The sequence below is a fragment of the Platalea leucorodia genome (genome assembly GCF_965183815.1).
Source record: "Platalea leucorodia genome assembly, chromosome: 3".
Taxonomy (NCBI): domain Eukaryota; kingdom Metazoa; phylum Chordata; class Aves; order Pelecaniformes; family Threskiornithidae; genus Platalea; species Platalea leucorodia.
The window spans coordinates 92,961,656-92,983,429 of NC_138825.1; the positions used below are offsets into that span (position 1 = coordinate 92,961,656).

Below are 21,774 nucleotides of genomic sequence, written 5' to 3' on the forward strand. Positions count from 1 at the left end.
TTGTGTTGCCATAGTTAGTGTTTAGACTAATTTTTTAAAAACTCATTAAAAATGCCATTTTAGGTGTAAGATAATTATTATAAATGTCATCAAAGAAAATCTGATGGCTTAATTCACAAGACCAGATAGTCAAAAAAACATATCAAATAACCCTATGATTATGCCGTTCACCTGGACTGTGGGAGACTTTCGATCCTCCCATCAACCTGTTGGGATCTGAACCCACTTCTCTGAGGAGGTCTTCCTGGTCATGTCCTTGGGTCTCTTGGGGTGTCTGTTCCCACTCTTCTCAGGTAAAATTTTTCCACTTTTACAAATCACTTTTATACTTTTTGAGTTCTTTTCACCAAAGGGGTGAAAATCTTCTTGCAGGTCAATGCCTGGGTATTCAAATCCCCCCAGACACAGGAATTCACTGAGCCTGGTCTCTCCACCTCCCAAAACCTGAGGATTTTTCACTTGTTGGCTTGGTGAATGGTGCCAAGATATGGTCCTCTCTATCTGCTGCTTTTCTTAAAATGACAAAGATGGAAATTAAATTACTTACTCAAGATGAACAAATGTTTCACTGAAATCCTCATGAAACTTTTTTTCCACTTGAATGAGAGAGAAAAAGAAAGTGGTGGTGTTTTGGTTTTTTTTTTTATTTGATAATTACTTATTGAAATTTTGGTTCAGCTCTGGAACTGAAAAATCGATTACACAGCTCCGTTATCCAGTTGCTTATATTAGGGAATGATTAATAGTAATGTAGCTGACTGTGTAATGCCCCAATGAGAAAAGATAAAGAAGCAAGCAGAAAATGAGGCTAAATTACAGCAGAGTGACACCAATGCTTTTCTGATGATAGCAATTATGTCATAGGTGAAAAAGTATCTCTTGGTGACAAGTATATATATCACAGGATGAAAGTTCCTGTACAGTTCCATTTAAAATGTTTATTTTCAGAGGAACTGGAAAGGGATAGATCTATTCTCTTTCATCATTTAAATATCAGACTTTTCCTAGATGACTTAACTTGTTTTAAAATGATGCATAGCTTTCACCATTTTTTCATTTTGCAAATTACTGGCTGAGATATAACCCTGGTTTCCAAAAACAGCAGGGGCAAAACAGTGTCCATACTGGTGAAAGGCAGGTGGGTAGTGAAGAGGATAGAGCATTGCCACTTGCAGTCGTTGCACAGCTCACGCTTTGTGGGCACTGCTAATCCTGCGATGGAGAAGAGTGTGTCCTGGTTTGACTGGCTCATGTCCTTACCTGACAGACCATGTGCTGTTGGTCCAACTTGCTTTCGGTGGCAGGTACTATTGCTTTGTGCCCATCACTAGCACACTCAGCTCTCTGCATCCAGCTTCTTTGGGTCTTACGAAATAACTAATCCATAAAAACGCCAACATGACACTGGATTTTATGAGCACAAAGCTGGCACTGGTGCAATTCCTTTGAAGTCAGTAGAGCTCTTCTTGATTAATGAGAATCAGGATAGGAACTCTGAAAATGTTAAAATTGTGTGTGTGTGTGTATGTACCTGTAGAAGTATATATATGCATATATAAATGTATTACATACAGCAGTTTCTTGAGTGGAGTTATAGCTCCTGGATAAGAGTTTGCTCTCCAGCAAAATAACTTATCAACAATATTTATTTTCTGTATGATTATATTTTTATATAACTTCTATATACTTTTCTATTTATGATAATAATAATTTATTACTATATTATTTTTACATCATTTCTACAGCCAAATAACACCTTTGTATTTTGAATTATTTTTGGTCATTATTGCCTATTGATTCTACCAAGGAGGCTGTAAGCTTTTCCAAACTGATTTTGCCTCTCTTTGTGCATGAGGCATCATTTGGACTTATGTCATTATAACATTTTTAAAAATAACAGTGATTTGTAAGTGAGGGTGCTCAGTGGAAGTCAATAGCTGGCAACCAAATACCTGATTAGAAAACAACAGGACCAGGATGCATAAGCCCTGCAGTTAATTCAGAGGGCAACACAGACATGGTAGAAAGAAATTTTAAGGCAAGCAGAGGCAAGAAGAGCACCTTCTAATTCACACTTACTATATGAAACTGGCTTGGTTTCTCCTTGCTTGCTTTCCATCTGGGTACATGAGTTTTCCCTGTCCTTTCCTTTCGCCGTCCAAATGCTCAACAGGCTGGTGGTCAGGATATCATCTTGGAAAGCGGTAGTGCAAGCTGAAATTATTTCAGACTGAGGAGAGAAATAAAACCAGGTATGCCACTCCCTGGGCAAGTAATGCAGCTCGCAGGCGCTGGTGCAAGAGGCAGCTTCCCTTTGAATGGAAGCACCTATGGCTCCCGTCCTTGTGCGATGGCTGTGGTCAGCCTGTGTCTCCCTGGTCCTCAGAACAAGCCCCTCGCCATTCTGTGTGTAAAGACATGTATTTCATGAGGCCCAAATAACCTCAGGTGGAGAATGATGTTCAGCTTAGCCAAGGTGATGGGACTTCCAAAGATGTGCAACAGCAAGTTTGGGCGACCAAGATACAGATCTGGCTATGAACATTCAGATTTATATGTGTGTTGTTTTTTTTTTTTTATTGTTTTTCCCTCTTTACATTCTTCATTAATTGCATTCCAGAAATCTATGCGGGTCTTTTTTGGATCATGCTCTAAGCAAGTACAAGTAGGAGGTTAAAATAGCAGGCTCAGATCTCGGGAGAGTCTAGCCCCTGGTGAGTGCTGTGGGGTGTACAGTGGGGACAGTGTCTTCTATAATTGCCTCTCAATAGACACAAATCTTCTAAAGCAAGCAGCAAACCTAAGAATTGCATGAGCTGTAGTAATTAGTGATGTGGTAGTAGAAAAGCTTTGTGTAGGTGTCGGGGTTTTTTGTTTGGTTTTTTTTTTTCAAGGTTGTGGTGGGTTTTGGTTTCGGGTTTTTTTAGTGGGGGGAGGTGTCCATTTATGCTGCACCTCCAGAACACAGGGGCAAAAAGCACTAGCAAAGGTAGGGTTGTGAGATGGATGTGGTGGGCAGGTGTGTGCTCCTTTGTGTTCAGGGCAAGAACTGAGGGTCCTGGCACGAAAATTAACAGAAATACCTTCATAGCCCTTCAGACTGACAGTTGGGACACAGCATATTAGGATGTGGTGTGACAGCCAGGATTACTCAGCGCTGATGTTGTTAAAATCTATCAGTCTCTCTTTAGGTCATAAAAGCAGCCACTGACTGCTCTTGTACAGTATTTGAAAAGTTTACTGAGGATTCATTATTTGCTAAATCACTGAATATGGTGCTCACAGGAAGTCACGTTTAAAAATCAGGAAGGAATCTTCATAAGATTATTTACTTTTCTCCACTTTTATAGGTGTGTATTGTTTTATCCTTATGTCAAGCTGTGACTGAGGTGGCCAAATACGATATAAACCAGTGCACACATAGCCTGTATTTCTAAGAAAATCTGAGACCCTCCCCATTGAGGGAGATGGAGTTTTTATATTGACTCCACTTGAACGGACTCTTGCTCTCAAGCTGCATTGCTGTTGTACAGCTGTGTGAGCTTTTCCATGCTTGACTAGCCCAGTGTGTGCAATTATATAAATGATGCTACTTCCTAAATCCAGATTTTAAACCTCTTCACTTTTTTTTTTAAACACTTTCCCATGCTTGAGATCCTGTCATGGTCATTCTGGACACTATCACTTGGGTTGCTTGATTCTAAGACAAAGAAGCAATTCTTTGGAGCCTGTTTTCTCTCGTTTTTCCTGCCCACTTGTTTTATTCATTCTATCAAATACATTATTTCAGTGGCATATCAAATGGGAAGCAGTGAGATGGACAACCTTTAGTTTTAGGTCTAGTGCTCAGGTGCCTTTTAGTCCCAGTCAGTCACTGGATCACCCTGCTTTGAGGAGACGTCTGTGAGAAGAAGCACAAAAGAAAAGGAAGTCCAGAAAAGGTCAGCAGGAGTTAGAGCAACGGGGCAAGAACTGAACTGATGGAACTGGAAGGTGAAGGATGAGGAATAGCGAAGAGGCAGGTTTAGGGCAGGGGATGGCAGCCACAAGGTAAAGAATATGGGAAGTGAATCTGAATTAGGAGATTAATGAGAACAGAGGGAGTGGTGAGGGGAACTAGCTGTTGGCGAAAGTAGAGCCCTGCAGAGCCTTCTAGGTGAGTGACAGAGGGGAGAAAGATGGTGAAGAGATGAAGATGGAAGAGAGACTGAGCTGCAAGCAGAAGACATATAAAGAAAAATACAGCAAAAATGGAGCAGAAGGCATCATATTGACGATGTGGCTTGATGCAGTATAGCACAGACACTGGGACTTCCCAGAACTTGCTTGCACCAACAGATGATACACTTTAGGGAAAAAAGTAATTCTGCCTTGATTTTCAGTTTCCAGTAAGGGAATATTTACCACTGTTCTTCATGAGTTACTTATTGTCACGCTTAAAAATGTGACCCTTATCTCTAGATGGAGTATTTCTGTTCTAGAAACCCACTCTCATAGAAGTCAGGTGAGGGGGAGGCAGCAGAAGGGGCAACAAGAGAGAGCCAGCTGCCAACAGAACAAAAATAACACACAGGTGAAAATCAGCCAGGCTTAATTCATGTCCCAGACTCAGCTTGAGCAAAAGAAGTCAAGACACTGCCAAAAGTCTAAGTCTTGCCTGGTAAGCTGAGAACAGCCACGGCTCTCCCTGCTCTCAAAGCCTCAAACTCACTCCTCCATGTCACTTTTCCTTATGAACACCTAGCACATCAAAAGTGAGTCATTTAGAAGAACAAGGGTGGAGACCAGAGCAGGTAAAGATTGCATTAGTGGAGTGCTCTGATAAAGCACAGATATGTGAAGCAGCCAATGCTAAAAATGGCAGGTCCACAGGAGGCAGCAAAGAACCATCCTGCCATGTGCACTTCTCTGAGGTCCTGGACACCTCTTCCCCTGACTCCAGAGATGCTCTGGTCAAAGAGCCACAGCCTGCTTCTATGACACTCTTGGTGCTTATTCACAAAATAATGATCAAGTCATACTATAAACCAGTATCCTTGATGTAGACGTGTCCTACTTCAGCCGTAATCACTTTTACTTCAGGGAGTCCCACCAGTATTAGAGATACTGAACTTTCCCAGGTATCAAAAGGATACACACAAGTGTTGAGAAAGCAGAAAACCAGAAGGGGAAAAAAAAAAGTGGAAAAGGAAAGCAAAGCCACAAATGCTTTTGTTAAACTTTTGAATCATGCTTCCATAAAAGGCAGCAGATCCTAACATAGGGCAATTTTCATGCTGCAAAAAGAATTTTAAAACTAGGCAGCATGACTTATTTAGAAAGATCTGAGGAGCAATAAAAAAGCCTGTGTGCAAATGTGTGTGCGTGTGTGTGTGCACACAGTTTCTTTAACAGCTGCATGGAACAACCTGTTTTAAATAAGAACAAAGGTGAACAAAGCCAGTTGTCAGTGCAGCTCACCAAATGAAGTTTTTTAGTGTGCATGACGTATGCCATATAAAATGTATTGCCTGAGATATAACAGCACAAGGTCCAACTTCAAGTCTTTTTCTCAGGCTTTTCCTACAAAGTCATGTTTCAAGAATTTACTGTATTTATCTTCATTATTTATTTGTCTCCAAAAGGCCCAATGGATCACCTTGTTCAGTTCAGTATATCTTCGGCAGCAAATTAAAATCAGCCTCTCCCTTCCCTCAATATTCAAAGTTTTCATGTTCTGTCAAGGTGCCACTGAATTCATTAATATCTGTTACACTCAAAGTAGGCAACTGGCTGAGTAGAAAGTGGAGGACAGCTCTGATTTACCAAATGAGTTTGACTTACCAAAGGAAGGGAAAAATAACCCAACAAAATAATGATGGAAGATTTTCACTGCTTTGAAGGTTTTATGAACGAAAAAATTAAGTCTGGCAAGCAACACAGTGTACTTTTTCATGTATGTAAGTAAACACAATTTTAGGAGAAGTTTTGTTTTGCACAAACAGAAATATTTGGGTTTTTCATAACAAGTTAGAGAACTTGGAGAGAGTTGCAAGTGCTGCCTTCACTGTAAATGTTACATATGTTTCTGCACTGAAGATAAAGAGCCAACAGAGAGCAGGGCGGTCTGCTGGAAAGGTTACAAAGCCCTGTTTACAGAGAATTTTATAATCAGGCAATCATTTGTTACAAGTCTCTAAGATCCACAAGACGAATCCATTGCTGTGCAGAGTTTAGTCAATTTTTAAAGACAGCAACTTACCAAAGAAATGTGTAGTCCATTAGCACATCATTAAATAGTTAAACCAATTCCATCATTTGCTTCCCAGTTACTCTCCTCTATAGCAGACAACTGTGCCAGATGCACAGTACAATTTCTGACTTTCAGAGGTGAGTTTGAATTTGGGATTCCTATCTATTCCCTCTCCTGCTTTTATTTCTTGGTGTTTTTCTTATCTGGTCTCACAATGTTGCAAGTGCTGCTTTACTCAGGAATGCGTTTCTTGGACTACTTCATCCCAATGAAAGCATAAACAAAAAGATTCATGAAATTCTGGGGAGCAAGTTAGATTTTCCCAGCCTTTGATGTGACTTAAAAGTGAAGGTACTCTTGAGAAATAACAATATATGGAGTACCTTTATATTCTTATATATACACATAATTTGATTCTTATGCAGTAAAACAAAGGTTGTAAAGGTTAAAGGCCCGTTTGACCTTAGCTATGACATCCTATATGATGTCCTCTATCATTCTGGTAGTGGTGGGTACCAGGAGTAGCTGGACTGGTGATGGAGCTCACTTTAATTATGAAGTCTGGTGGTGGTACAGATATATCTCAGTTAGCGCAGGGTATGTAGGCTCACCACTACCATACTGCACTTTCTCTAACAAGTCTTGCAGCCAGTTGGCTCACATCTAAACAACTTCAGTAACTCTATATCACGTTCCCTGTGCTTTTATTTCTAAGTTGCAGAGTAAGCTGAGGGAGCTGGCAGCCTGGAATAAGTCCCCTCTGGGGATCACTGGTGGTCACAGGTGCCGCTGGTGACTATCAGGAGGCAGTGTATGTGGTATATGTCGCCTTGTATTACTGATCCAGCCTAATTTAGATTTTTTTCAAGATGAGGTTGGTCAGGCCCTGGAACAGGTTGCCCAGAGAGGTTGTGATGTCTCTGTCCTTGAAGGTGGCTAAGACTCAAGTAGAGCAGGCCCTGTGCAACCTGCTCTAACTGGACCTGCCGGGGGCTGGACTAGACATCTCCAAGGTCCTTTCCAACCTCAACCTTTCCGTGGTTTTATGATGCAGCACCCTCTGGAGGACACCACGCCTTTCCTGATGACTTTGCTTGCACCAGGGCAAGAGGCCATGGCTTAAACTGGGTCAGGCTCTGTGGCATCCTCTGGGCGTTCCCTTTAACACATCCCTTGCCAGGTAGGGACACTGGCAATGCCCTCAGTCACCCTCTGGTCTTCTTGTGGCACATTATAGCTCTAGGTGCTGTTTTTTCGCTGCCAAATTTGTGACGGGTAGTGGTAATCCCTTGAGGTCTCTGATGTGGCCAGGAGTCCACTGCATGGCTGCTGTGAGTGGTCGGACTTCATGAGACGGGTGATCCCTTCTGGCCTTGACCCCCAGTGTCCCCTCCATTCTTCACGTCACATCTGTACAAAGCTGACTGCTATAAACTCACAGCTGCGTTCCTAATATAAATATTAGGATCCTCTTGACGTCCCTGAAATTTCTGCTCTGAGCTGAGACCATGAAAACGCAGATGAGGGAAGATGTGTCACTTGCAGTTCCAGCCTGGGCCAAGTGTGGCATCATGGATGAAAGAAGAGCCAGAGCAGATACAAGGGAACATCTAGGAGGGTTGTGGATTTGGGAGAGGTGGGGGTTAGAAATAGAGTGCAGAGGTGAGGAGGAGCCTGGGGCTGAATGGTGGGTGCAGCAGGACTGGGACAAGCTGTGCAACAAGCTCAGAGCCCAGAGCCAGCCAGGACAGGGTGCATGACCAGATATCCTCCTGCAGAGCCAGCGGCGCTGGCAGGGCAGAGCCTTGCTCTCAGCTGCTGATCACAGTCAAACCTGTCTGTCAGCAGATAGTTTTGAAACTTGCTTGCAAAGTGCTCTGTGCCTTTCTAGTATCAAACTGCCTCGAGGCTGACAACTTGCTACCAATTATTTTGTTAACTCAGAGGGCAGACTTTTATGCAGGCAGTCTAAAGATCTAAACTCATCTGACGATGTCCCTAAGTGCCAATATAATGCCACATCATTAAATTTCAATGGTAGATATCCATTTTATTGTTTGCCATTGTGTGTGCAATTTCCTTTTTTTAAAGAATATGTAGCTCTACCAGAACAGTTATTAGGATTGCAAAGGACACCGTAAGTAGATTACACAGAACATTTGTCCACTCGATGCATGTGATCATTTGTAATTGCACAATCAAACACAAGTTTTGTACAGAAACCTTTCCTCTGACACTGGAAAAATAGAAGCATATTGAGATGCATCAGCTTTGCACGCAGGAGGCAATGATTTTTCTGTAGGACCCCAACTTCATCTTTTGGAAAGTATTTAGTAAATGAGGTAGGGGAATATAAAAAGGGAGAGAATGATTAAGGCTGGTATATGTTTCCCTGGAAAATGTGACTCTACCCCTGTTGAGTTTCTGTGACGGATTTCCTACATGGCGCTAGTTAAGTCATGTGAAGCTAATTTCCATGGGTTGTGAACGTTTTTCCCTCTAAGACTGATTCGGCACTGGTGAGGCCGCACCTCGAGTACTGTGTTCAGTTTTGGGCCCCTCACTACAATAAGGACATCGAGGTGCCGGAGCGTGGCCAAAGAAGGGCAATGAAGTTGGTGAAGGGTCTAGAGTACAAGCCTTATGAGGAGTGGCTGAGGGAGCTGGGGTTGTTTAGTCTGAAGAAGAGAAGGCTGAGGGGAGACCTTATTGCTCTCTACAACTACCTGAAAGGAGGCTGTAGCGAGGTGGGGGTTGGTCTCTTCTCCCAAGTAACAAGCAAAAGGACAAGAGGAAATGGCCTCAAGCTGCGCCAGGGGAAGTTTAGGTTGGATATTAGAAAAAACTTCTTCACCGAAAGGGTAGTCAGGCATTGGAACAGGCTGCCCAGGGAAGTGGTTGAGTCCCCATCCCTGGAGGTATTTAAAAGAAGGGTAAACGTGGTGCTCGAGGACATGGTTTAGTGTTGGACTTGGCAGTGCTAGGTTAATGGTTGGACTCGATGATCTTAAGGGTCTTTTCCAACCTTAATGATTCTATGATTCTATGATTCTATGATTCTGATTTTGGGGAGCTTGTTGGAGATCTGGGCAGGAGTCTGGAGCATCCAGTCCTGGGCTGGAGGCAAACAGGGCTGCGATCTGAGCACACACAGCACCCACCCTGCAGCAGTCTGAAAACCACGTCCCACGTACCCCAGAGCAAGTGTCCCAACCAACACCCTACTCCCTTTGTGCTTCTATCTCCTACCCAGAAATTAATAATTCTGTTCTCAGCAGAGGCTGAGGAGTGTGTAGTAAACAGGGCCTTGAATAAAGAGCATAAAAACCATCATTAAGCACCTGCTTTTCAAATGAGCACTGTCCAGCTTGTATGCTGAATGAGGCAAGGGTCCTAAGGAAAAATAATGAAAGAACACAAAATTAGAGTTTCTCAAAAATGTAAACACACACTGGTCCATTTTTGTGGATAATAATATTTGACATGATATGCTTTCAGTGTTTTTGGATATTACAAACTTCTTAAGGAAAGAGGAAGGTGAACGGGAAGGGGAAGAGGGAAGAAAAGGTGAAGAAGGAGAAAGGGAAGGAGAAGGGAAAGGGAAGAGTGGTTTCTAGTTCCCCTGGTAAAGACTGGAAAGTTGACTGTAGACAGCCTAGGGAATCATTAGGCAAACAGAAGGAATCCTCAAATTCGTTTATGTTGGTTTGGGAACAAAAGGGCTGATGTAGGACTTCTTTAATGCAGGGAGCTTGCAGAATGGTGCTTTTCAGACCTCAGCAGACTCTCAGTTAGCCTTGCTACCGTGCATGAATTTTCAAAACCAAATATGCATGTATATTAAATCCACAGGGGATTTTCTTCATGCATTCATGCCTTTATCAACTGACCTTAAGATCAGCCAGCGCTTACCAACAGTCGTACCGCCACTTCAAACTGCAGGAAGACCAGAGACGAGCAACAGGAACTTTTCTTGAGTCAGAGGAACGAATTGGCAGCTCGGACTGGGAAGCATCGCTTTTGTGCATCCTAGTTCAGTTAACCGAAAGCAATTCATAAGGCTTCTCTGCCATCGAATTATTATTTCTTAATCGTTAATCTATAAACTGTGAGCCCGGAGGGGGCTGTCAATAATAAACTCCGGGAAAGCGGTGCTAAGAGGAAGCGCTGGCAGCTGCCGGCCACCAACGCGGTGAAGCCCCTCCACCCCTCCTGCCCCGCCGCGGCGGCTCCACCCCTTCCCCCTGCCCCGGGAGAGCGCACGATGCCGCGCCGCCGCCCCGGCCCCGCCGCCCGGCCCCGGCCCCGGCCCCGGCCCCCCCGCTCGGCCCCGGCCCCGCCGCCGCCTCGCCGGGCGCGGGGGGCTCGGCAGCGGCGTCAGGCGCCTTCCCTCCCGCCGGCGGAGGGGCTGAGCCGCCGCGGGGCGAGCCGTGCTGCAAAATTTTCCCTGTTTTAAATATTTTTTGGTTGCTTTAAAAAAAAAAAAATCTAATTATAAGGTAAGATAATTCCGATTTTTTTTATTTTTTTATTTGAGCAGAGCTAATTGTTCTTGTACATGCGCACTTCGCTGGCTAACTGAACGCACCGGGCATACGCGTAGGCGCCGGCGGGAGGCTGGAGCGGGGGCTGCCTGCGGGGGGGCGGGATGCTCCGGGGCAGCCCCGCTCCCGCCGCCGCGGCTCCGGCTCCGGCTCCAGCCGGGCTGGACGGGGCAGAAGGGCGCTGCTTTTAACATCTGGCTGGAGCCCGGGGAGGTGCACCTGGTGGGGCTGTGCGGCGGGGCTTCCTCGCCCGGACAGCGCACGGAGGGGTCAGGGAAGGATAACCGCAGCTCGGAGACAGGTTTGGCAAATTTCATCTCTCAGCTGAGCGCCGCTGCTTCCTTTTCTCACAGATGCTGTTTGCGTGCTTTCTGCTCATCCCCCTTCCCATCCTCTGACCTGCGAAATTGATGTGGATATCTTAACTGGGGGGGGGAGCTGGAAAAAAGTGCCTGTTTGATAGCCTGAACCGCTTTTGGTCGTGTTTTGTTCTTAAAGATCTTTGGTGCTTTTCTTACGGGAACAAGGTGCTGGAAAGGTGGTGGGACACTGAATCTTACTAGATTGTGTTCTTATTCCAAAATACTGCCCTAACTCACTGTTGAGTTGGAGTAAGACAGTTTCAACACAAATGAAGTATTTCAGCAAACTGGATTTTAATTTTTATGAAATCAGTGGTAGAAACAAAAAGAGGAGGAAAAATTGTGGTAGAAGACAAGCAACGTGTCCTCCTAAGTAAAGAAAATGTTTTCTACAGTATAATTTGGGAACTATCACGTAGTTTTGAAGTAGCAAGATTATTAATTTGCTTTTGATATAATTTGATACAGTCACTTCTCAAAAGTTAATTCAGCAATGAAAAATATGCAGGTTTTTAATGCTTTACCTTTGTATAGTAGCCACAAAAATTTGTCTTTAGAGTCACTAGAACTGATAACTATTTCTTTACAAGTTTGTGTTTGTTTTCAGAGTTGACCCTGTGATAAACTGAACAGCAACTCAGGAAGTTCTGTAGCAAGGTCATTCAAACATTTGTCTCTGTTCCTTGGCTTTAAAGTTTAATGGATAGAAAGGAGAAAGTAACACAGATGTGCTTTATTCTTTTTCATGCCATGGGATCTGATCTCATTTACATCTTTCTTCTCTCATCTGAGATGGATATGAGGGAAGGACTGAAGCTGATGATTTGAAAGTGTTACCTAATATTGAATTGCCCAACTTGAATGTTAGGCCCGATTGTTTTGCTTCCTAGAGAGCCTGACCACCTTTTGGCTCTCTTTGATTTTAGCTGAAATTTTAAGTGCTCAGAATCACTGAAACTCAGCCTCTGGGTATCTCAGCCTGGCCCCAAACACGGAGGCACTCAGAAATAGTCCTGACATGGGGAGGATTTCCTAGTGGCTGTAGAAATAATCTTCAGAATCAGCTGTTGTACATTAAACAGGAAAAAAAATGAAGAGGGAACTCCTTTATTAAATTAAACCACTTCTTGCTGGTTTTCATTGTCCCGGGATTCTAGCGAGCAGCCTCTCAAATCACTTAATGGGCAGCAGCTTTCTAGCTACTGCTAGGAAGTTGTCCAGTCTCTCTAGCTCTGATATGCAAACTCTTTAGGGTTGAAGAGGAAAGACAAGCTTGCGAAGGCATTTGCTTTCCCAGTGAGTCCTTGGGATTGCTGCGTGAGTGGCAGAAATGCTGTTGGCCCTTTGGGGATGAAGCAGCCTTCATCAGCCATCAGTCAGCTCATCCTTAGAGTGACCAAGTCCTCCTTAATGTGCTTCTCTTAACCCCCGCTTACTGGCCATCCGCAAAATAGGATAGAAGTCATTACGTCCCATCACAACAAACTTTTTGGAATTTAAATGGCAAAACTACTGGGTGCTACAGGACCAGTACATCTGAGATGGCTTTGTGCTAGAACAGCAGTGAGGAGCTCTGTGGACCTCCAGGCTGTGTATGAACTCGATTAAAAGGTCCGCCAGAGACCTTACCTGCTTCCCTCCTTCCCATCCTCTTCCTTCTACCTGCTGTTCCTCCTGCTGCCCCTGTCTTGATATCAGGGGAAATAGCTCTCCACCTCTCTCCAGATTGCCCTCCACATTAGCCCCTCCTCTAAGCGCTTCATTAAACACTGGGAGACACCATGGGAAGGTTGGCTTACTCTGTTTGCAAAGCAGGGAGCTAAACCAGGACAACACAACTGAAATGAGCTTCATGTACGCAAACTGCAGGGGCAGCTCGTGTCCCTTCAGGTCATCCTCTGGCTTGCCCTGCCTTACCAGGGTTTCCTCATGTACGTGAGTGCCCACTTCTATGCTAGAGATGGAAAAGGTGGCATGAGCATTTGTGATGTTTTCTCATCTTGATGGAAGTAGAAATGGAAAGGGCAATGCAACCACTGGTATAATTTTCAATAAATGCTTTGGGAGCTTTTCACTTTTTCATGCTCTGTTTAAAACATTCTGAAGTGAATGCTTTTTTGAGGGGAGAGGTAGGTTTTTGGAAATCACTGAGCATCTTTCCCCTGACAACTGAAACTTCTTCATATTTTCTTTGGAGAATGACTTCTATAAGCTATCAGTGCTAAGCACGGTTTTTATAGTTACTAGTTTGCTACATTTATTGTATTTCAAATGTAGTCATGCAGTTTATGATCCTTCAGAAGGCAAGAAAATGTCTGCTGACCACTATTTGTAATTTCTTTTGCAAATGTAGACAAGAACTAATGCTTGATTTTAGCTAAGGTCATGCTGCTGCTACTGCTTTTACCATTTACAAATAAAATAAATCCCATCTAAAATCCAGTAATGCCCATCAGAGCTCTTCTGGTATGAAACTATTGCAATGTCTTTCAAAAACACCAAAACATTATTCTCCAGCTGTAAGTTATAATTCATGTTGAAGTCTTGCTCTGGTCTCAGAAGAGGCACAGTGAAAATGGTGCTGTGGGGTTCCTCCTTTGCATCTCAGCGACTGAACTTCACACATGCAGAAATAAAACAGGGAAAACAATGTATGTGGTTAAGTGAAGTTTGTAGCTTCATTGATTCAATGAATTGATCAGCCTTAAAGAGAATGTTAAACCACCCTGATGGCTAACCAGAAGACTCCAGCAAGAAGTCCTTCAGCCACTCTGCATTTCTCATTGGAAGGAGGAGATACAGCCATCCATGTCCTCTGCCACCTCTGCTTCAGGGCAGGCTCAGGCACTCGCTTGCAGCAGACCAAAGCCATGTCTATGTTGGACACCTCTTCCCAACATACCCAATGTGCTGTTTTACAAACTGTGTTTATGTCGTAACCCAGAACTGTCTCTTACAAATGCATTGGCACAATAACTGGACTTCGTGGCAGTTGGTGTGTAGCTGAGGTGGGAGGGCAGGGGGAAAGTATAGTATTGGTCGGGTTTGCTTTAAGGAAAAATTGCCATCCAGACCTGAAGGAATGATTAGCCCCAGCCTGAGCAAGGCACTCAGAACTGGTAGGACAAAGCACAATAAAAGAAATGAAGGCACATCTCTGGAGGGGTAGGGTTCAGCAGCTATCAGCGTCCCGTTTTGCTTCTGATCATCAATCTAAAGCTTGGAGGAGGGAAGGGGAAGCAAAAAGACCTTGTGCAATGAAACGCTTCAGCACCAAACCCGAAGGAAGGAGGACAGGGAGGGCTTGGTTACGGCCCATCCACTCCTCCTCGCTGGCTACTTCCAGCACACCATTCATGAAGGAGGTTAAAACTGAGTCTGTAGTTGCTCTTCCTCCACTCCGGTGTCTGCCCACTCTGCAAGCTGAGATTGGTCGTTGGAAGTCTTTGTGCTCCTAACTCCCCAGCATGACCGCCCACACACCTCCCCCTGCTGCCCTAGCGCCGCCCGGTGTGGCTGTGAACAGCTAACGCTGCGATCTGTGGAGGGATGCAGGAGGTGCAGCTCCCTGATGCAGCAGGGACCACGCAAGGTTGCACCAGTAGCTTTTGTAGTCCAGCGTCCTGCCCCGTGCCAGTCAGGCATCTTCCTGTGTGGTACCGAATCGGGGAACAGCATTGTCCTGGGGTGTTTGTTTTTAACTGAGGCAGTTAACAGTTTGCACATAGTCATACCTAAAGGTTTGCTATTTTATTTATCCAATATACTGCAAGGGGGAGCGTGATCGTCTTGAGCACTGGACAGCTGTAGGGCACCTGTTCTTCAAATACTGTGGGGAGGACAGATAGCAAGGAGAGGGAGAGACCACCTGGATCCTCATGGTAGCAGAAGACCACGTATTCAGGGAATGACTCGGGCTGCATGTTTGGACATGAAGCATGTGGTAAGCTGTGGGGAAAAGAGGTGCTGCACAGACCTCAGCAGTGCTGTCCACAGAGGAGCAGGTGATACGGTCCCCTTCTCCCCAGGGAACTTGAGCAGATCTGCCTGCTTCACTGCCGTGGTCCAGATGCTGAGCCCCCGAGATCCTTACTGATGAATGCAGATTATCCAATTTTATCCAAATACTTCTCCTCATCTCTAAAAAAACGCAAACCAAGACAGCAAATACAGGGACTGGACTGGGGATACCAAACTGTTGGCTTGTCAGTGTTCCAGCTGTATCTAGCCCCACATTTCATTATTAAAGGTTTTGGGTTTTTTCTTTTCCCTTTTGCTTATTTTGACCCTGAACGCAGGTGCTTTCAACCTCTTGACAATCCAGAGTGCAGTTGCTCTGGATAACACATTGAAGACACACGTGCTGTGAGTCTCTGAGGTGCTTTTAGCATTGCATTGGAGCTCACACAGGTCTGCGTTACTTAGCAAATGTTAGCAGCAGCAGTCAGATGAGAAGCCTGGTAATAAATCAGTTGTAAGGGTCAAGAGGGGACAACATCACCTTGCAGTCCTGCTGCAATTCCAGTTTAGCCACTGCGGTATGAGGGTTGTACAGAAGATAGAAAAGCAGGAGCAAACTTAAACTCAGCTTTCTTTTAGAAGTAACACCAAAAAGGTGTAGATTTTTTTTATTACTTTGGCAACTGCACAGATTTGGATGCTGCTTTCCCATCCATCCCTTGCGGAACCAGCTTTTAGAAGCAGTTTCCATGGATGTGGAAAACAGAAGTATTGTCAAGTATCTTCTGTGAAAGTTCACTTGTCAAATCTTAGGCAGTCTAGTTTCACCGTGTAAAAGCTGAGGCAGGATAAAATGCTGCATGGTGCTTCCTACCTTGTTCAGCACATACAAGTTAGCAAATTCACCTGGCCGTACTGGCAGTTACAGTGCTTTATTTTTGCTATTCCCAGAGGAGTCAGGACGGTTATTCCCCACTGTTAACTCTCCTGCTAGGTACAGCAAGGCAGTGACAGTACTAATGTGCTTTCTTCTCCTGTTGCTCAGTCTCATCCCTGGCATTTCTTTGTCTTAGTTTAACAGGTATTTGGGTTTTTTTCAGTGAGGGGCTTTCTCAGCAGTATTCCCCAGTAGACTCTCAGGTAATCCTGGGGCTAGTCAATTGTTTTGCACTCTGCTTAGCAGCCTGGCTGGTGTGTACTGCCTGTAGCAACTGCTGGGTGAAAATCACAGGTGCCCTTTATGAACAGCCTAGGAATTCAAAGTCATAGGCAGTTTTCTGAGCATCTCCAGATAGGCTTTCAAGTGGCAAGATTGTTAAAAAGAAAACAAAATGCTGTCTTCTGTCTTTTTAATTTATAGGGGTCACCTTAAAATTTTCCTGTGGGACTGGAAGGGAGGCTGGAAGCATTCTCTGTTTTTAAGATCTCATGTTGTCATATATATGTTCATGACTTTGTGAGATGGGTCGTTTAGAGCGCCACCAGGTTAGGGCACGTTGTTCTGTCATGGCAGATAATATTTTGTGGAAGGATGCATACTATTTCTTTAAAAATGTAGCCTGGGGGAGACAAGGGAGAGTTCTTGGCAGAAACTTTTGCATAAAGCATTGTGACAGAGCAGCCAGGGAATATATTGCATGCTAATCAAGTTCCTTCTTCAGTGTGAAAAGTGCGTGCTTTGTGAGTGGCAGCGGGTCTTTTTTTACCTTTTGACATTCTAACTTGACCCACAATGAGGCATCCACCAGCACGCCTTTTCAGTCCCTTCCAAAGAGCTGCCAAAACTAAAGAGATTTTTTTTAGAATAATCTGTGACCCAGCAAGGTTGGCTGTAAGGTTTGTTTGTTTTTCCCTCTCCTGCTGGTTCCCACTATTCTCTTACTCCCACATCCTATCCGACTCTTGTTTTCAAATGTATTCTTCAGCCTTCTCTTTCCCTACCTACTGCATCCTGTGTTCTGCTTTCTGACTTCCTTCTCTTTTCTTATAGCTTTTCTTACCAGTTCCTGTTCGTTCTGGTCCCCGAAGAACAAGGAGTGAAACATTAACAGTTGCTGGAGGACCAAGTTAATATGGCTGTTGTTATGAGTTTAGAGTTCAGGTGAGGGCTCCGGGCGACATCCTTTGTGTACAGCATTGTGCCTCGGAGCTCTCTGCAGGACTTCATTCCTGGGGCAGCAGAGGGGAACGTATATCTGTACTTCACCCACTGCCATCTACAGCCCAGCATTTAAGATAAAAATACTCAGGAAAGTCGATCTTTGCTAGGGTATGGATGTTCCAGTTATTGCAAGTTAGTTAACAGGTGGTAAATTGCTCTGCTATTATCACTTCACTGTGTGTCTCAAAGAAAGTGAAAAGCTTCAGACATAGGGTAAGCAAAGCAAGTGGATTTGAATCATCACGCGTGTGTTGATAGGGCACATGGGAGTTGCAGGTACTTTGACAGTGATTTGAAAAACAGGTCATTTCACAGTAAATTCAGTGTCATCTTCACAGAATACCTGTATCTTCTTTTCTAAGTCATGTTGCTGCTTTTACAATAAGGCTCTTACATTAGTAGGGAATATATCCCTGTGCTATCTGTACCTCTCTGTTAGTTGAGGATCACCATCCTCATAAATCTGTGCTTACAAGATGTGCAGGCACTTGCTGTGCTGATGTCAACGTACCCTGAATATGAATCACAGATATAAAATACTTACATTACTAATGATTTCTCCATTGAAATGTTGCATGGGTAAGGCTGGAAAATGTAGGTCTTCATTATCTTTCTGAGGATACACTTAATTTGTGTATCGCTAGCTTTTATGTTGTTTGGAAATACAGCTTTACAGACAATATAAAGAAGAGCATTTTCCAGCTGAGGTTAGCTGTATCCAAAGGCTTGATTAGTCTGACCCTTGCAGTCCACAAAATCTACTACTGTAAATGGAAATGTGCCTGGAAGAAGAAACTTGTTAACATAATAGTTGCTGTGCTGGGAAATTTATCTTCCTGCTCATTTCTTATGCCTGTGATGCCCAGATGGTTATAATTTGTGTGCTAATATAATGTTCTGTCCTGCTGGTTTATTTCTATCCAGGATTGATCCATTTATGTATGGCTGCATATAGCAATTAGTTTTCATTTTTTATCTTATTTTACACATTTTTGTGCATACAAGATATAAGGAGGAATCCACCTCATAAAACAAGTTTGGTATAAATGGATTGGTGAATAGATATACCTGACCTGCTGGGATAATATGTACTTTTACCAACATCATCCTAACAGAGAAATAAATGTAAAAAAATTAAAACCTGATGTATTTATTACCTATACATGTATAAAATTTCACTGCTTTTCAGATTTGTAGATGATGTTATATAGTTTTCAGTTAACTTTTGTAATTTAAAATATTTGGTTTAGGAATGTAACTGTAGTACGTAGTTATTTCTTGAAAGACTACCTAGGTTATTAATGAAAAAAAAACCTGATAAAATGAAGGTGATTTAAAAAATGGAGAAATACACCTATATATATATATATATATATTTTAGTTTAATGCATCTCTTCTAACTTGTTTCAGGTTGAAGAAACTTCTTGAGCAGGAGAAGATCTATCAGGCCCGGAAGGAGAAGGAACATACAAAGAGACTCAATAAACTAAGAGAAGAACTAGTCAAGCTCAAATCATTTGCACTCATGCTGGTGGATGAAAGACAAATGCATATTGAACAACTTGGTCAACAAAGCCAGAAAATACAGGACTTAAACCAAAAACTAAAAGAAGAAGAAGAAAAGCTTAAAATTATTAGTGCAAAAACAAAAGAAGATGGACAAAAACTGATGAAGTTAGAGGCAGAACTTGAACACAAAACATCATCATTTTCTCAAGAACATGAGGAGATGACTGCTAAACTGGCTAATCAAGAGTCACATAATAGACAGCTAAGGCTTAAGCTCGTGGGGTTGACTCGCAGGATAGAGGAGCTAGAAGAAACTAACAAGAATCTTCAAAAAGCTGAGGAGGAACTTCAAGAACTAAGAGATAAAATAGCGAAAGGGGAATGTGGGAACTCTAGCTTAATGGCAGAAGTGGAAAACCTCCGCAAGCGTGTGCTTGAGATGGAGGGGAAAGATGAAGAGATCACAAAAACCGAATCCCAGTGTAAAGAGCTGAAAAATAAACTGCAAGAGGAAGAGCACCATAGCAAAGAGTTGAAACTTGAAGTGGAAAAATTGCAGAAAAGAATGTCAGAACTAGAGAAGCTGGAAGAGGCTTTCAGTAAAAGTAAGTCTGAATGCACCCAGCTACACTTAAACTTGGAGAAAGAAAAGAATTTGACTAAGGATTTGATAAATGAGTTGGAAGTGGTGAAGACTCGAGTGAAAGACCTTGAGGCCTCAGAAAGCAAGTTGGAAAAGGCTGAAATAAGCTTAAAAGATGACCTTACGAAGCTGAAGTCATTTACTGTAATGTTGGTTGATGAACGAAAAAATATGATGGAAAAAATAAAACAGGAGGAAAAAAAGGTTGAGGGTCTAAACAAGAATTTTAAAGTTGAACAAGGGAAAGTTATGGATGTAACAGAGAAACTGATAGAAGAAAGTAAGAAATTTTTGAAACTGAAATCCGAAATGGAGGAAAAAGTGTCTAGTTTGACAAAGGAAAGGGATGAGTTAATTGGCAAACTGAGAAGTGAAGAAGAAAAATCCTCTGAACTAAGCTGTAGAGTTGACCTGTTAAAGAAAAGAATTGATGGTATGGAGGAAGTAGAAAGAGAAATTACAAGAGGTCGAGCCAGGAAAGGACCAGAGCATGGTTGTCATGAGGACAACAAGATTAAAGAACTTACCGTTGAAATTGAAAGACTGAAAAAACGTCTCAAACAATTGGAAGTGGTTGAAGGAGATTTGATGAAGACAGAAGACGAATATGATCAGCTAGAGCAGAAATTTAGGACTGAGCAGGATAAAGCTAACTTTCTTTCTCAGCAGCTGGAGGAGATGAAACTCCAGATTGCCAAAACCAAAGCAATAGAAAAAGGTGAAGCAGTGAGCCAGGAGGCAGAGCTGAGGCACAGGTTTCGTCTGGAAGAGGCGAAAAGCAGAGATTTGAAAGCAGAAGTTCAAGCTCTTAAGGAAAAAATCCATGAGCTGATGAACAAAGAAGACCAGCTTTCTCAGCTCCAAGTCGATTATTCGGTTCTGCAGCAAAGGTTTATGGAAGAAGAAAATAAAAACAAGAGCATGGGGCAGGAAGTTCTGAACCTAACAAGAGAGCTGGAGCTTTCTAAGCGTTACAGCCGTGCTCTGAGGCCCAGCATAAATGGACGAAGAATGGTCGATGTTCCCGTGACATCCACCGGCGTGCAAACAGATGCTGTGAGCAGTGAAGCAGCAGAAGAAGAAACTCCAGCAGTATTTATAAGGAAATCCTTCCAGGAGGAGAATCACATCATGAGCAATCTGCGACAGGTAGGTCTGAAAAAACCCATGGAGCGTTCTTCAGTGCTCGAGAGATACCCTCCAGCAGCAAATGAACTTGCAATGAGGAAATCTTGGATACCATGGATGAGAAAGAGAGAAACTGGGGCTCAAGCAACTCCTGATAAAGGACCCCGAACCCACAGTAGTCCAGCGCATCCTGGGGAGGTTGTCCTTTCACCAAAGCAGGGGCAACCTCTTCATATTCGGGTGACGCCAGACCATGAGAACAGCACAGCTACTTTGGAGATAACCAGTCCAACCTCAGAGGAATTTTTTTCAAGTACCACTGTCATTCCTACTTTGGGAAATCAGAAGCCACGAATAACCATCATTCCCTCTCCAAATGTTATGCCACAAAAAGGAAAAGGCAGTGAAAGTCCCGTGGGCCCAGATCGTTCTATGTCTCCAGTCACTATAACAACATTCTCCAGGGAAAAGTCCCCAGAGGGAGGGAGAGCACCCTTCGCCGACAGACCTGCATCGCCAATTCAGATTATGACAGTATCAACATCCGCGGCACCGGCAGAAATCTCTGTCTCTCCGCAATCACAAGATATGACCATGGGAAGGGCTGTCTTCAAAGTAACACCAGAAAAACAAACCGTCCCGACTCCAATCCGCAAATACAATGCCAACGCCAACATTATTACGACAGAAGACAACAAAATCCATATCCACTTAGGTTCCCAGTTTAAACGCTCTCCCACTGCTGCACCTGATGGCGCGAGTCCTGTGATAACAGTCAGACCAGTGAACATAGCAGCAGAGAAAGAAGTTGTGACCGGTACTGTCCTTCGATCGCCCCGGAACAACCTGTCCTCGCGACCTGCAGCAAGCAAGGTGACAAGTACTATCACTATAACGCCTGTTACAACGTCTTCCACCCGAGGAACACAATCAGTGGTAAGCAGTGTAGTCTCATGATGTAGTCTTCATGGTAAGGAGAAGGGCAACCATAGTGTAGGTTTGAGACACCAGCAGGGAAAATGGGTGGGGTGAGGAGAAACTCTTGACTTCCCTGCATTTGTTTCAGATATGAGTTTAACTATAAAATCAGAATTTGCCTGATTCATATATTTTTGTACCAGTGTTGGATGCTGGTATACTTCTGGCATTATCTCCCAAAGGAGTAACGTTCAAAGGAAGTCCCTTCAAAGTTCCTTTAAGGTTATTTTCGTAATGGCAATCCTGTAAAATTGCAA

At 43.5% G+C, this 21,774-nt stretch overlaps 1 protein-coding gene across 2 annotated transcripts in view; it reads left to right on the forward strand.

Annotated features, from left to right (window-relative positions):
- The window catches only part of FILIP1 (filamin A interacting protein 1), a 115,709-nt gene that overhangs the window by 78,307 nt on the left and 15,628 nt on the right, over nt 1-21,774 (forward strand). For both annotated transcript variants that reach the window (XM_082306326.1, XM_082306327.1), the window contains exon 5: nt 18,670-21,475. In XM_082306326.1, the coding sequence (XP_082162452.1) occupies nt 18,670-21,475 (2,806 nt within the window). The remainder of the gene's footprint in view (nt 1-18,669; nt 21,476-21,774) is intronic.